Source organism: Lates calcarifer, unplaced genomic scaffold (genome assembly GCF_001640805.2).
Source record: "Lates calcarifer isolate ASB-BC8 unplaced genomic scaffold, TLL_Latcal_v3 _unitig_4112_quiver_405, whole genome shotgun sequence".
NCBI classification, from domain to species: Eukaryota; Metazoa; Chordata; class Actinopteri; family Centropomidae; genus Lates; species Lates calcarifer.
In genome coordinates this window covers 132,497-144,541 of record NW_026116709.1, presented here as the reverse complement: position 1 = coordinate 144,541, position 12,045 = coordinate 132,497, and the positions used below count along the sequence as shown (strand labels likewise).

Below are 12,045 nucleotides of genomic sequence, written 5' to 3'. Positions count from 1 at the left end.
CACCCCTTTAGTCCTCATACTGACAGACTTCCAATTCCACCTCAAACCAAATGCTCAACTGTCAATCAGCTCTGAAACATGTGCTTTAACTGATGTTAAAAAGATTCATATCTGCCCAACAAACATTTAGTAGCAAGTAAGTGTCCAATTGCTTTATTTTTGAACCCTTGCAATTTGGGCACTAGGTGTTACAAGGGGTATATCTACTACACATTTCTCTGTATATTGATGTAATTCTCCTAAAAGTAAAGTTGAGATTTGGCACTTCAATGTGTTATCCTATTGAAGTTGTGGAAATCCAGTGGGTGCCTAAAAGTATAGATGTGTCATATTCAGTCTTAGTCATTTTGTAATTTCCACAGAGAATATATATTTTCAGTTTCAGTTCAGTCAAACAATAGTGTTGCTCACTTGTTGACTGTAGAGGAGATTTACATTCCCAGGATAAATTCTGAGAACCACAACACTGATCATAGTTATCTGATGTCACTGGCTCATCAAAAATCTATCTGAACTGAAAGGAGTATTTAGCTTGGTGCACTAAGCATTAATCTGTAAACATAATAAAATATTGTACTGACTTGGTTGTCATGTTCTGCATTTCTGCATAAAGGTCTACTGCTCTTCTGTGGCAGCTACAACGATAACAATATGCATTTGCAGCCTACATTATAGCTTATCACCCATCTTGATATTGACCATTGGATGGATGATAGAGGTGGGATCAAGAGGAAGCCAGTATGGCCCCATTAGGAAAGAACATACTAAGTAGGCTTAATTTTTGTGGTTTATTTTCTAAACAGTGCTTTAACTTCACTTACATAAGTGGTTAAAAGTATGCTCTAATTAATTTGCTCAATTTAAATAATCTTTAAAATCTTGCTGTCTCTGAATGAAGCTTTATTGCTTGGATGTACCTCTATGAAATGTAGAGTATACAGTGAAAATATGTGAACATATAATACTATGCACCATCAGCATCTTTGCACTCACTGTGGTGTGTGATCTCAGTGACTTTGATGGTGAATTTTCATTTGGTAAACAGTCTTCAGAGTTTACTCAGAATGGTATTAGAGACAAGAAAAATCCTGTGAGCATTAGTTTGGTACAAGGAAATGCTATGTTGATGAGAGAGGTCAAAGGAGAATGGCCATACTGATTTGTGCTAACCCAGATAACCACACTTTACAACTATGGTGAGTAGAAAAGCATCTCAGAATGCACAACCTTGAGGCAAATGGGCTACAACAGCAGAGGACCGCATCAGGTTCCACTCCTGTCAACCAAGAACAGAAATCTGAGGCTGCAGTGGGGAAAGGCTCATCAAAACTAGACAGCTGAAGAGTGGAAGATGTAGCCTGGTATAATGAATCTGGATTTCTGCTTAGTAACCACAACTACAGTACTTACTTAAGTACCATACCCAAATATGAGATACTTGGACTTCAAACATATATATTTCTATCTTATGTTACTTGATTTTTCTACGTCATTACATTTTAGAGGGAAATATTGTACTTTTTAATGCACTATGCATATTGACAACTGTTCACTAGTTACCTTGCAGATCAATATTTTACATGAGAAACTTAGAAAATACAGTCACTCTTAAAGTGTAACTGTTCAAATGATCTAATACTCACACTAAGTCAAAAAACTGAAAACAGATCAGTGATGCTAACAACCTACATGTAGGAATAGCAATGAAAATTAACCTTGCAGACAATGTGTGGGTCTCTACTGAGTTTAGACTCACACATATAACCATACAAATTATTCAGTGCGAGATGGAAGAGTCAGTATGCATTTGTGGACATGGACATCAAGTCAGGTGCAAAAAATGCTCAGTTTATACATATATACAAATACGTGAGCAGCGAGAGTGCAGCAGTCATACAGGCTGTCTTACCTGTGGGTTGTATCTGCTCAGTGTATCTGGAGGAGCACACTATAATGTCTCACCTGAGATTCAACTGAAGCAGTTTCATGCTTCAGGCTGGTCCATGCAGGCAGGACAGACCTAATACATCACTGTAGGAGATTCTGGATTTAAGGAAACATTTATCACAGTAGTCTGAGTGACCAGTCAGAGCTGGACATCCAAATCGTATATTTGAAAACTGCAAAGACTGAATGATTTGACATGAAGGATAATTACAACCATAATTTTTGGCATTTTTTAATCAGCACACATCAGGTCTCTCCCCATTTGGTTGGTATAATGGTATGCTCCAAGAATGGCTAAACTCTTAGTGGTCCCTGTTATGTTTGTAGCTTCTCAGTCCACCTGTGGTTTGAAACTGTCAGTTGAGCAGCACAGCAGAGATTGTTCACAGGCCAGGTTAGAACCAGAGGCATCATTCACAGTAGACCAGAGCAGATCAGAGAAGATGGCTGCCCCTCAGAAAGGAGATCTGTCAGCATCTGAGAGGAAAATCCTGCAAGTTATTGCTGCTGGTGAGTAATACTTCATTGTTATAAGACTGTAATTTCAGCTTTCTTCACTCTGATTTTTTCCCCCTCAAATTATCATAAACCTACTCTTTTATTGTGAAAGCTTTGTTTATCAAAATCAGCTTTATTGGCCAAGTATATGCATGTTCAAGGAATTTAACTATTTTTCTAAGTTACTCTCAGTGCACTTAGACACAGTTCCAACTACAGTTTGCAGGAGGACAGATAGGAACAGAAATACAGCTAAGAACAAGGACAACAAATCTGATTACAACAGAGCATGGGAGCAGAGTACAGAGTGCTGACAAACATAGTTTACATAGTTTATTCTATGTACAACACCATGTAAAAGTTTAGGTACCTTGTGATTTGGCACTAATTATAGGAAAATAGAGACTGTGCTCTATTAACATACCTCCAGCTAATTCACCTAGAGAGTCTCTCGGTGCAAAGCAGGTCAGCTTCACATGCAGAAGTCTGAATGTTGACATAGATTTAAATGGAGCTTTCCTCTCATGGAGAAAATTTGTTGCCCTATGTTTAGTACCAGATTACATAGTTTCTGCCAGAAAATCTGAAAATTATCAGGAAATTAGTTAGAAATTGCAGAGGTTATCCTGTATAATTAAGATAAGGTATATGAATTGCATGGATTTTGGTTTTAAGACAGAGATACTCCATCATGACTTTGGCCAGAGTTTGAACTGAAAAAAAAAAAAAGAATAAATCATACATGCATTTGTCCAATCTCTTCTCTGTTGTTGCTGCTGTTTCCTGCTCTAATGTCCAAACCTCAGCCCATTTTTACAGTGGTATTTATTGTTTGCAGGTGATGTACAGGAGGCTGCCCAGCTGCTTGCTAGCAAAGAAGTGAGAGTCAACTGCTTAGATGAGGTAAGAAGATAGAAAGACCTTTCACTTTCATGTCAGCAGTTGCAGTTCAATTCTTAATGGTTAACAGATTTTTTTGCTCATCTAACTGATGTATTTATGTTAAAATTAATATATCAATTTATTTAAACTGACCTATATATTTAAAGTAACAAAAACCAAAAAATCAGTACAGCTTATATCTAACCCTAACATGCAGGGTTACTCAGCCTTTTCTTAACTGTGACACTGTTACACATCCACAAATCCTCAAACAAAACAAACTGATGAAGTGGAGTTTGGGAGCAAATTGTTTGTGGTGCTCATAGCGCTACAAAATCACAGATGGCTCATGTTACAAAAAGTCAGTAATGAAGATGACTTTACACCCTACCCATTTCATTTGCTCCACCCATAATGCGACAGTTCTGTCACTGGAACATATGTTATCCATTGTGTGGAGACATATGGAGACGACTTTTGAGAGGCAGGTGCAGCCCTCGATGGTGTTTGATAATAGCATCACGCCACTACATGTAGCTCACAGACTCCTTCAGTCTGCCTGTCTGTCAAAATCAGGTGTGGTGACAGAGTTTCACATCACTGCCCACACAGTCACCTTTACCCACAACACAGACATGTTACAAAAGTGTTTTCTGTCTGTGATGTAAGATACACTGTACACAGGAAATTAATATATTTTCGTCTTATAGTCTAAGGATTTTGAATTGTTTACACACACACTTACTTAAATTCAGCTTTCCATCACTGCTAGCAAACTTAAGGTAAATGATGCTGAAGCTCACATTTCTGGGAGAATAGATAATGCATATTTATGTCAAAGCAAAAATCTATCTTCTGTCAGGTGCAGACTGCTGGAAAAAACAAGCACAGACTTTCATTGATACAGTGTCTGGTACACACTCTAAAATCTTAATCTGCAAAGTTCCCCTGGCTGTTAAATAAATGCAGTGGGATAAGATCATAAAATAGTTTCCTTTGTAATATGGTAAGTTAAAAGTATACATTAGTTTATCATTTTTACATTCAAGTGAAATACCAGTAATTCTAATCTGAAATGAGTGTCTTCAGAGTACACATAATTAACTCCTCATGTAATGTCTCCTTTGTTTCTTAAGTATGGCATGACTCCACTGATGCATGCAGCATATAAGGGCAAGGCAGATATGTGTCGTTTGCTGCTGCAGAATGGGGCCGATGTGAACTGCAATCAACATGAATATGGATACACTGCACTCATGTTTGCTGGCCTTTCAGGTATAACTGTTTGTGTCTCAGTTGTGCAAAATATGTTGTAAGGTTCTCTTGAAGTACTTTTTAAATTAAACTTAGAGTTGTACTCCTAAATATCAAAACACTGATTCCACCTTATACAGGGAAGACAGACATCACCTCCATGATGCTGGATGCAGGGGCAGAGACAGACCTGGTGAATTCTGTGGGTCGCACTGCTGCTCAGATGGCAGCGTTTGTTGGTGAGACAACCAAAGACTGTGCTGCTTATTATTCAGTAACTGTGATGGTTGCTAACATCATAACCTCTTCATTCTCCCTCCAGGCCAGCACGACTGTGTAACAGTGATCAACAACTTCTTCTCGCGGGCAAGGCTAGAGTACTATACCAGACCACAGGGGCTAGAAAGGGAGCCCAAGCTGCCTCCAGGGCTGGCAGGGCCCCTGCACAAGATCATCATGACCACCAACCTCAACCCAGTCAAGGTGAGGCCTGCCAGTGAGCTAAAACATTCCCACTTAATCACAGGTTCACTGGTGGATGATTTCAGAAGTACATTTCTAATTTAATTTTTAATTCTCTCCTTATTGTGGTTGTACTTCCCACTATGTAAGTGTAAAACCATGTCAGTAAGAGACAGAGTGTTGCTGGAAAAGTCAGAAACACTGCAGATTGTTTTGTTGTTCTTAGCTGTGAGGCTAAGTGTGAAGATGGTTTTGAAAATTGAGAAAAAAGGAAAGGAAATGGTGAGTCAAAATAGTTTACTTGTTTTAAATGTTAAATAGATCACTTAACTCATTGCCAACCAACTCTGCCAACCACACACACACACACACACACACACACACACACACACACGCAGGACAAAGACACAGGAGAAAACAAAAGGAAAGACCACAGACAGGACACACAGAGAAACAGAGGTGAGGGAGAAGAACCTAAAAGACATCACTCAATTCCTAATATTTTCCTGGAATCATGTTTATTCTTTGGTGACTTCAGGGGTCAACAGCAATAATGACAGCTCTTGTTAATGTAGTGTGATGGTGATATGTAGTGCTAAATGTTTCTTTCACAGAAGGGCTCGGACAGCCCAGTGCCCTTTGAATTCCACAAAGGTCCATGTGATCTGTGCTGGCTCAGCCTCAGTCCACAGCCACCACTGTGGCACCTTTCATCTAAATATATCGACTGGGAGGTTGCACTTGCATGTTCACGTATTAGAGAGTGTGTACAGAACATGGTCTTAATATAAAACAAAGGCATTTGCCTCTTTAAACTTCAAAAGTATTTCTATGGATGTTAATGTTAAGTGTTAAATGTTAAGTGAAAGAGGACATTTAACAGCAAACCTTTCATACAATGTTACAATGATACAGACTATGCCATCTATGGATGGAAACGGTGGCTGGTCAGTTCACGGACTGGTCTAAACTATAAATATCCTAACAATGATTTAATGGATTGCCCTAATACTTAGTACAGGTAGTCCTTGCTTCCCAGACAATGATTCCCCTGACTTTTCCCCTTGCTTTACTATGAAGTTGATTTTTTGTTTTTTTGCGAAATTTCTTGAAAACCATCAGACAGATTGCATTAAATTTGGTACAGATATCCATGGTGTCCTCAGGATGAATTAGCACATAGTTTCATCTAATACCATTGACTCAAAATTCTTTTTGTCCAATACTTTGTGGCCAAATATCTGCATGACTAATAACATTCCAGTCAGCCACAGCTTTGTTGAGTGCTAACTAGCAAATATTAGTATAATGTCACTTTACCTCAGCTCACCACTATACGTATGTACAGCCCCACAGAGCTACTAGTATGCCTGCAGACTCTCAAGTCTTGTCATAGGGTATTTATTCATGTTATTGTTTGTGCATATGTTAATTACAATTACAACAACAAAAGATATAGTACATAGAATGAAAAGATGAGGCTCTTTGCACTCTTTTATTTAACATCTGGCCCTCTTGCCCTAAGCATTAAATAACACAATATGAGATAGAATACCTTATGGATATAGTATGCATACTCTCCCCTCCCTGGGTCAATCAATGATGCTATTTCTGCTATTTTTGTCTAACCAACTCTCCACTCTGTCAGATAGTCATGCTGGTGAAGGAGAATCCTGTGCTGGTGGATGTGGCAGCTCTGGAGAAGTGTTACCAGGTGATGGACCTGCTGTGTGAGCAGTGTGTGAAGCAGCAAGATATGAATGAGGTCCTGGCCATGAAGATGCACTACATTCAGCTGTGTGCTGCAGAAATGCCTGGCCTTCCTACAGAAACGAGATGACAAGCTAGATGCGCTTGTCAAGAGGTGAGGCTTCTGAATAAAATGAGTTTGTCCTTCTGTGAATATCCAGCAGTGTATTCAGATCCTTTCATTTCTTGCACACTTTATTGTGTTGGAGATTTAATTGTAAATTGATAAAATAGGCATATTTGCAAACTACACGTCAGTAACTCATAATGACCAAGTGGAAACATGTCTTCAGACATTTTTGTAAATGTATTAAAAATTAAACACTGAAATCTTTCATTTACAAAAGTATTCAGACCCTCTGCTGTGGCACTCCAGATTGTGACAAGGTGCATCCTGTTTGCTTTCATTTTCTTTGAGATGTGTTTAGAACCTGGAGTCCACCTGAGGCAACACTGGAGTAGCTTTGGGACAAATTTCTGACTGTCCTTGAGTGACCCAGCCAAAGCTTAGCCTTAAATCCTATATAATATCGGTGGAGAAACCTAAAGACAGCAGCTCACAGATGAGAGAGCTTGAGAGGATCTGCCAGGAAAAACAGGATAAACTGCTCAAATCCAGTGTGCAAATCTTGTAGAGACTCAAAACCCAAAGGGGCATCGACAAAGTACTGATTTAAAATTTTGAATACTTTTGTAAATAAGAGATTTCAGTCTTTATCTTTTGGACAATTTAAATTACTGAATAATAACATCCATGACTTAAGAGCTTGAGTCATAGGTATTTGTGTCTCACTAAAATGATCCTCAGTGAGAATACAAGCAAACTTTCCTGCTATGTTAAGAACCCCTGACCTTGTCAGTTAGTTATCAATCTATCGGACTGAACAGTGTAAGCATAAAATTCACGCATTTTGCTCAAGTGGTATGTTGGTAGGTTTTATTTGTACAGGTTTTCTGACCTCTGTCTCTGCCTTACTCCACCCAAATAAAACAGAGGTGATTGGAATTTCACCAGAGGTCAAGGAGCCACCATGATTAGTCAGTCATCCTCTTGGGACCCTAAGTATCAACAACAAATATTATTGGAATCCTATCCAAATAGATATGTATGTACAGTACAGTATGTACAGTTCAATGACACTGTGGTTGTGCCACCAACAGTGAGTCTAAGATCAACATATATATAACAATCATAGTCATAATAAAAATCATCTCTTCTTTCTGTTGTACTTGATCTGTTTTAATGCTGCCTGATTCTAGCCTGTTGAGGGGGAGAGACAGTGATGGCTTCCCACAGTACCAGGAGAAGTTCATTCGAGACTGCATTAGGAAGTTTCCTTACTGTGAGGCCACGCTCCTTCAGCAGCTGGTGAGGAGCATTGCACCGGTAGAGATCGTAAGTGAAGAAGATATCAGAGAATTGAAGAATAGTATGTAAAATCAGATTTTTCGCTGGAGGCCATTGTTCAGAATCAATGTGGAAGAATAGTGCTAGTGCAGTGGTTAGTAGTAGTTGATGAGTATGTAATAGGTTACTGAGTTATGAATCACAGTTGTTGACTGAATTTTAATTCACTATTGCACCTTGTTTCCAGGGCAACGACCCAACAGCATTCTCAGTGCTGACACAGGCCCTGACAGGTCAGATGGCGTTTGTAGATGCTGACTATTGTGCTACATGTGGGGAGAGAGGAGCTGACAAGAGGTGTTCCCTTTGTAAAGCTGTAAGTCAAACTCTTCAGTTCTACAGTTCAGTCATATCATTAAAAATCTCTATGTCTAACCACCTCTGGGTCATGTTCATGTTTAATTGTCCTCAAGGTGATTTACTGCAGCTTGTCCTGCCAAAAGCTCCACTGGTTTACCCATAAAAAGATGTGTAGGTCTCTGCAAGACCAGAATGATGCTCTGGAAAAGGACACGCCAAGGCTAAAAGAACTGAAAGGTGCTCATCTCTTATCTGTGTTTTACAGTTTTGTACTGTACACTTGTGGTCACAGAGTTTGCCTGGACATATTGTTTGTGATGCCTGTGAGTTACATCCTTCCCACTCTCTATATATTGTGTATGTATCCTATTTCCTTCAAGTACCTGTTAGATATGTGGCAAACCACATAAGCCTCATAAGCTTCATTATATTACACTTCAGCATGTGTGGTTAGGTGTTGAGTAGTGTGAATGAAGTAGTATAAGGTTTTAAGTGTTTTCAATCTGAGCTGTGTGAATGTCCTCAGTAAATGTCCTGGTGTCACTTGAATCAGCATTGGTTGGGATGGTTGACTACAAGTTCAAAATTTGAACAATTTGGGGTGTGGAGTTAGAAAGTAGTGTGCTTACCGGACCTCTGTAGCCCACTCCATATCTCAGCTTTAAGCAACATTAGCCGCTTCTGCTGCATCAATTTGATCCTTTTTTTCACAATGAGTCTGACTGTTGTTATAGGAGTGCAAATTGGAATGTGGTTCAGCAGCAGGACAGAGAATGCCTTTAGCCATTACTGTATGTCAGGTGTGCCCTCTTGTGTTAAATAGACATAATTACTGTGTGTGTCTCTGCTCCCTTTGAGATGATGAGAGTGACCTGGTCATGGAGACGGCCAACTTCCTGCAGGAACTGTGTCTGCGGGCAGAGGAGAAGGTGGCTGCTGCTGGAGGCTGCCCTGCAGAGCTGCTTGCCTGTCCCTCCACCTCTGCTGAGGGAACATCCTGCACTCAAGATTGAAACATGACAACCAACCAAGAATCCTGAACAATCCTGAGGTCATCTCTTTTTTTTGACTCTTCAGAAAAGTTACATAAGGAGAGGTGTGGCTTAACAGAAACAATATTGGCAAGATACATCCTGTTTGTATATTTCACACCAAGTCATGTAGTTTTAGATCAGCCATGATACAAAAGCTGCTCCTGATAAATTAATATTTGGATTTTTCAAATTAAAAATAAGAAATCTCATTAAGTTGATGCCTGGTTAGTCTGATTAATGAATGGAAGGGAAGTCTAATGCAAAGCTCACCACACTTTCTCAGTACTGTTAAGAAATCTGTTTGGATGTCTCTAAACTTGACTACACATCACAAAAACCTTCTTTGGGAGATTAAGTTTTCTCTTTAGTCTATTTTTTTTTTTTTTAGCAAAATACCCCAAAACATTATGAATGAATCTGACCAAAAGGAAAGATTGTTTATAGATCAAAATTAGTATCACCTAAATAAGTGTGTGTGTGCATATCAATAGACAGAGGAGAACAGAAAAATCTTATTTTTTTGAATTTTTAGCCCAGTGAGGGTGCTGACTGTGTGGTGCTAATGTAAGGTAAAATAAAAAAGAAGCCAGAGCTGGGGCCTATAAATTGGTAATATATAAATATTACCAATATTTATATATATACTATATAATATATATAAATGGGTTGGGCTGGTAGATGTCGTTCCCCATCTCTCTCCCCTTAATTTATGATTTTCCTGTTACTATCTAATACAGACATAAATTGCCAATGAATGAAGCTTTGTTCATATATCATGTCTTGTATCAGGTACAGATCAACCCTGTTTCTACAGAGGAATGTTGTGCCAATTTTTTTTTTATTCTGACTTTCAACTCTGATATGGTTAATGAACAATTGTGGTTATGGCAAATAAACTGCAGTTAAAGTTTGGTTAGGTTCAGGTAACACAAACATTTGGTTGAGAGAAGGAGTGTAGTTACTGTGATTTAAAAGGCAAATGTTAATTGCAGGTCTGTAGTAAGACAGAAATTCCAGTCTCTTGCATAAATCAAAAGTGCTACACATCCATCCATCACTCTCTTAACTTTGTGCCATATGAACATAACTGTGTTCACCTTCTGGAGTGAATCAACTTTGTCTTAAGTCATAGAAGTTACTAATGTTTGGTGAAAATGGAACTGGGATTTGTTGAGCCTTAGATTACCCTAGTTCTTCTCTACTGGTGCAAGTGAATGTTAACTGGCACATTGTAATTATAACTGAACTGCACCACACAAACACCAAGGTGGCCTAGTTCAGTCAAGTGGGACAACTGTACCAGACCATCAGGAGTCTCAAATCTACAGTTGTACATGAAGCAAACCTGGCATCACCTCATATCGCCATGTGACCTCAGGGTTAATAACGGGTTTTGATTTCTTATCTGTTGGTTAGGAAGCATTATAGGCCAAGAACTCAATTGGTTTAAATTAAGGTCAAGCAACATCTATAATGAAACTGGCATTTATAATGTGTGAGTGTCATTTTCAGTCCAGGACATAGTGATGTAACAGCAAGCAATGATAGGTGCAACGTAACATCAAAGTTTCTTTTGTACTGTTTATATTATCAAAATTTTGTTAATATAACAATATTAATATAATATAAAAAACATTGTTTTTAGAAGTGTGGGTTATCCCTACATTGCACCCTGCATACTGTGTATCACAAAGTAGGTAGACTTTGCTTTTTTTCTGGTTAGACTGCCAAGCTGTTTTAGCCAGTCAAACCAAAGAAAAAACACAGATGGGAGTTCTGTGTAGGATCAGACACAGCTTTGTACAAAAGCAGTCATGAACTACAAACTGAGAATGATTTCATTTATGAAAAATACTTGTTTCCTATGTTTTCCTCAACTGTAAAAATACAGTTGTGTCATCATGGCAGTGTTTAATAATGTGAACTAAACTGTGTTCTGTGTGTGGTCTTGGAAAGGCTGTGTTTTACATAGTGATGCTCATTTAATCTTTTATGATCTTATGTTTTTTTCTTGTGTTGTTAAAGTAGCCACATCTATCTGTATAACAAAATGGTAGAAATAAAGACTGTAACATGACACCTGCATAATCTGATAAACATCATCTGCCTCATATTTTAAAATGAATTATATATATATGTGTGTGTGTGAGAGAGATATATATGTGATATATTCTTTGAAGAATTTAAAATATAAAACATTCCGGCTTGTTGAACACTTCTTTGTTTACTACATAATTCCATAGGTGTCCCTTCATGTTTTGATGTCTTCATGACTTGACATGACTTAAAATGGTTGCTTCTGTTGCTCTGCATCTGCTGGATGACTAAGGATGATAGGATCACGGTTACCAAAGGCTCATTCTTGCGCATGGGGAGCGACGGCTGACCCATGTAGTTGGATTCCACACAAGAGTGCTGTGTGCAAATTGCTGAAAACCTCAGTGTTGCCTATGATAGAAAGGTGTAATAGCACACAGTGCATCAAAGCTTGCTGCGTATTTAGCACTGTTT

The 12,045-nt window shown here is 38.6% G+C and overlaps 1 protein-coding gene across 1 annotated transcript; it reads left to right on the top strand.

Annotated features, from left to right (window-relative positions):
- The first annotated feature begins 2,298 nt into the window (after positions 1-2,298).
- Positions 2,299-11,732, top strand: LOC108896370 (ankyrin repeat and MYND domain-containing protein 2-like). The gene is given in 11 exon segments (XM_018695466.2): positions 2,299-2,457; positions 3,284-3,348; positions 4,464-4,602; positions 4,722-4,820; positions 4,904-5,064; positions 6,692-6,835; positions 6,837-6,907; positions 8,053-8,188; positions 8,388-8,516; positions 8,614-8,737; positions 9,359-11,732. Coding segments are annotated over 11 exon segments (1,290 nt in total). The 5' UTR covers positions 2,299-2,390; the 3' UTR covers positions 9,514-11,732.
- The last annotated feature ends 313 nt before the right edge of the window (positions 11,733-12,045 follow it).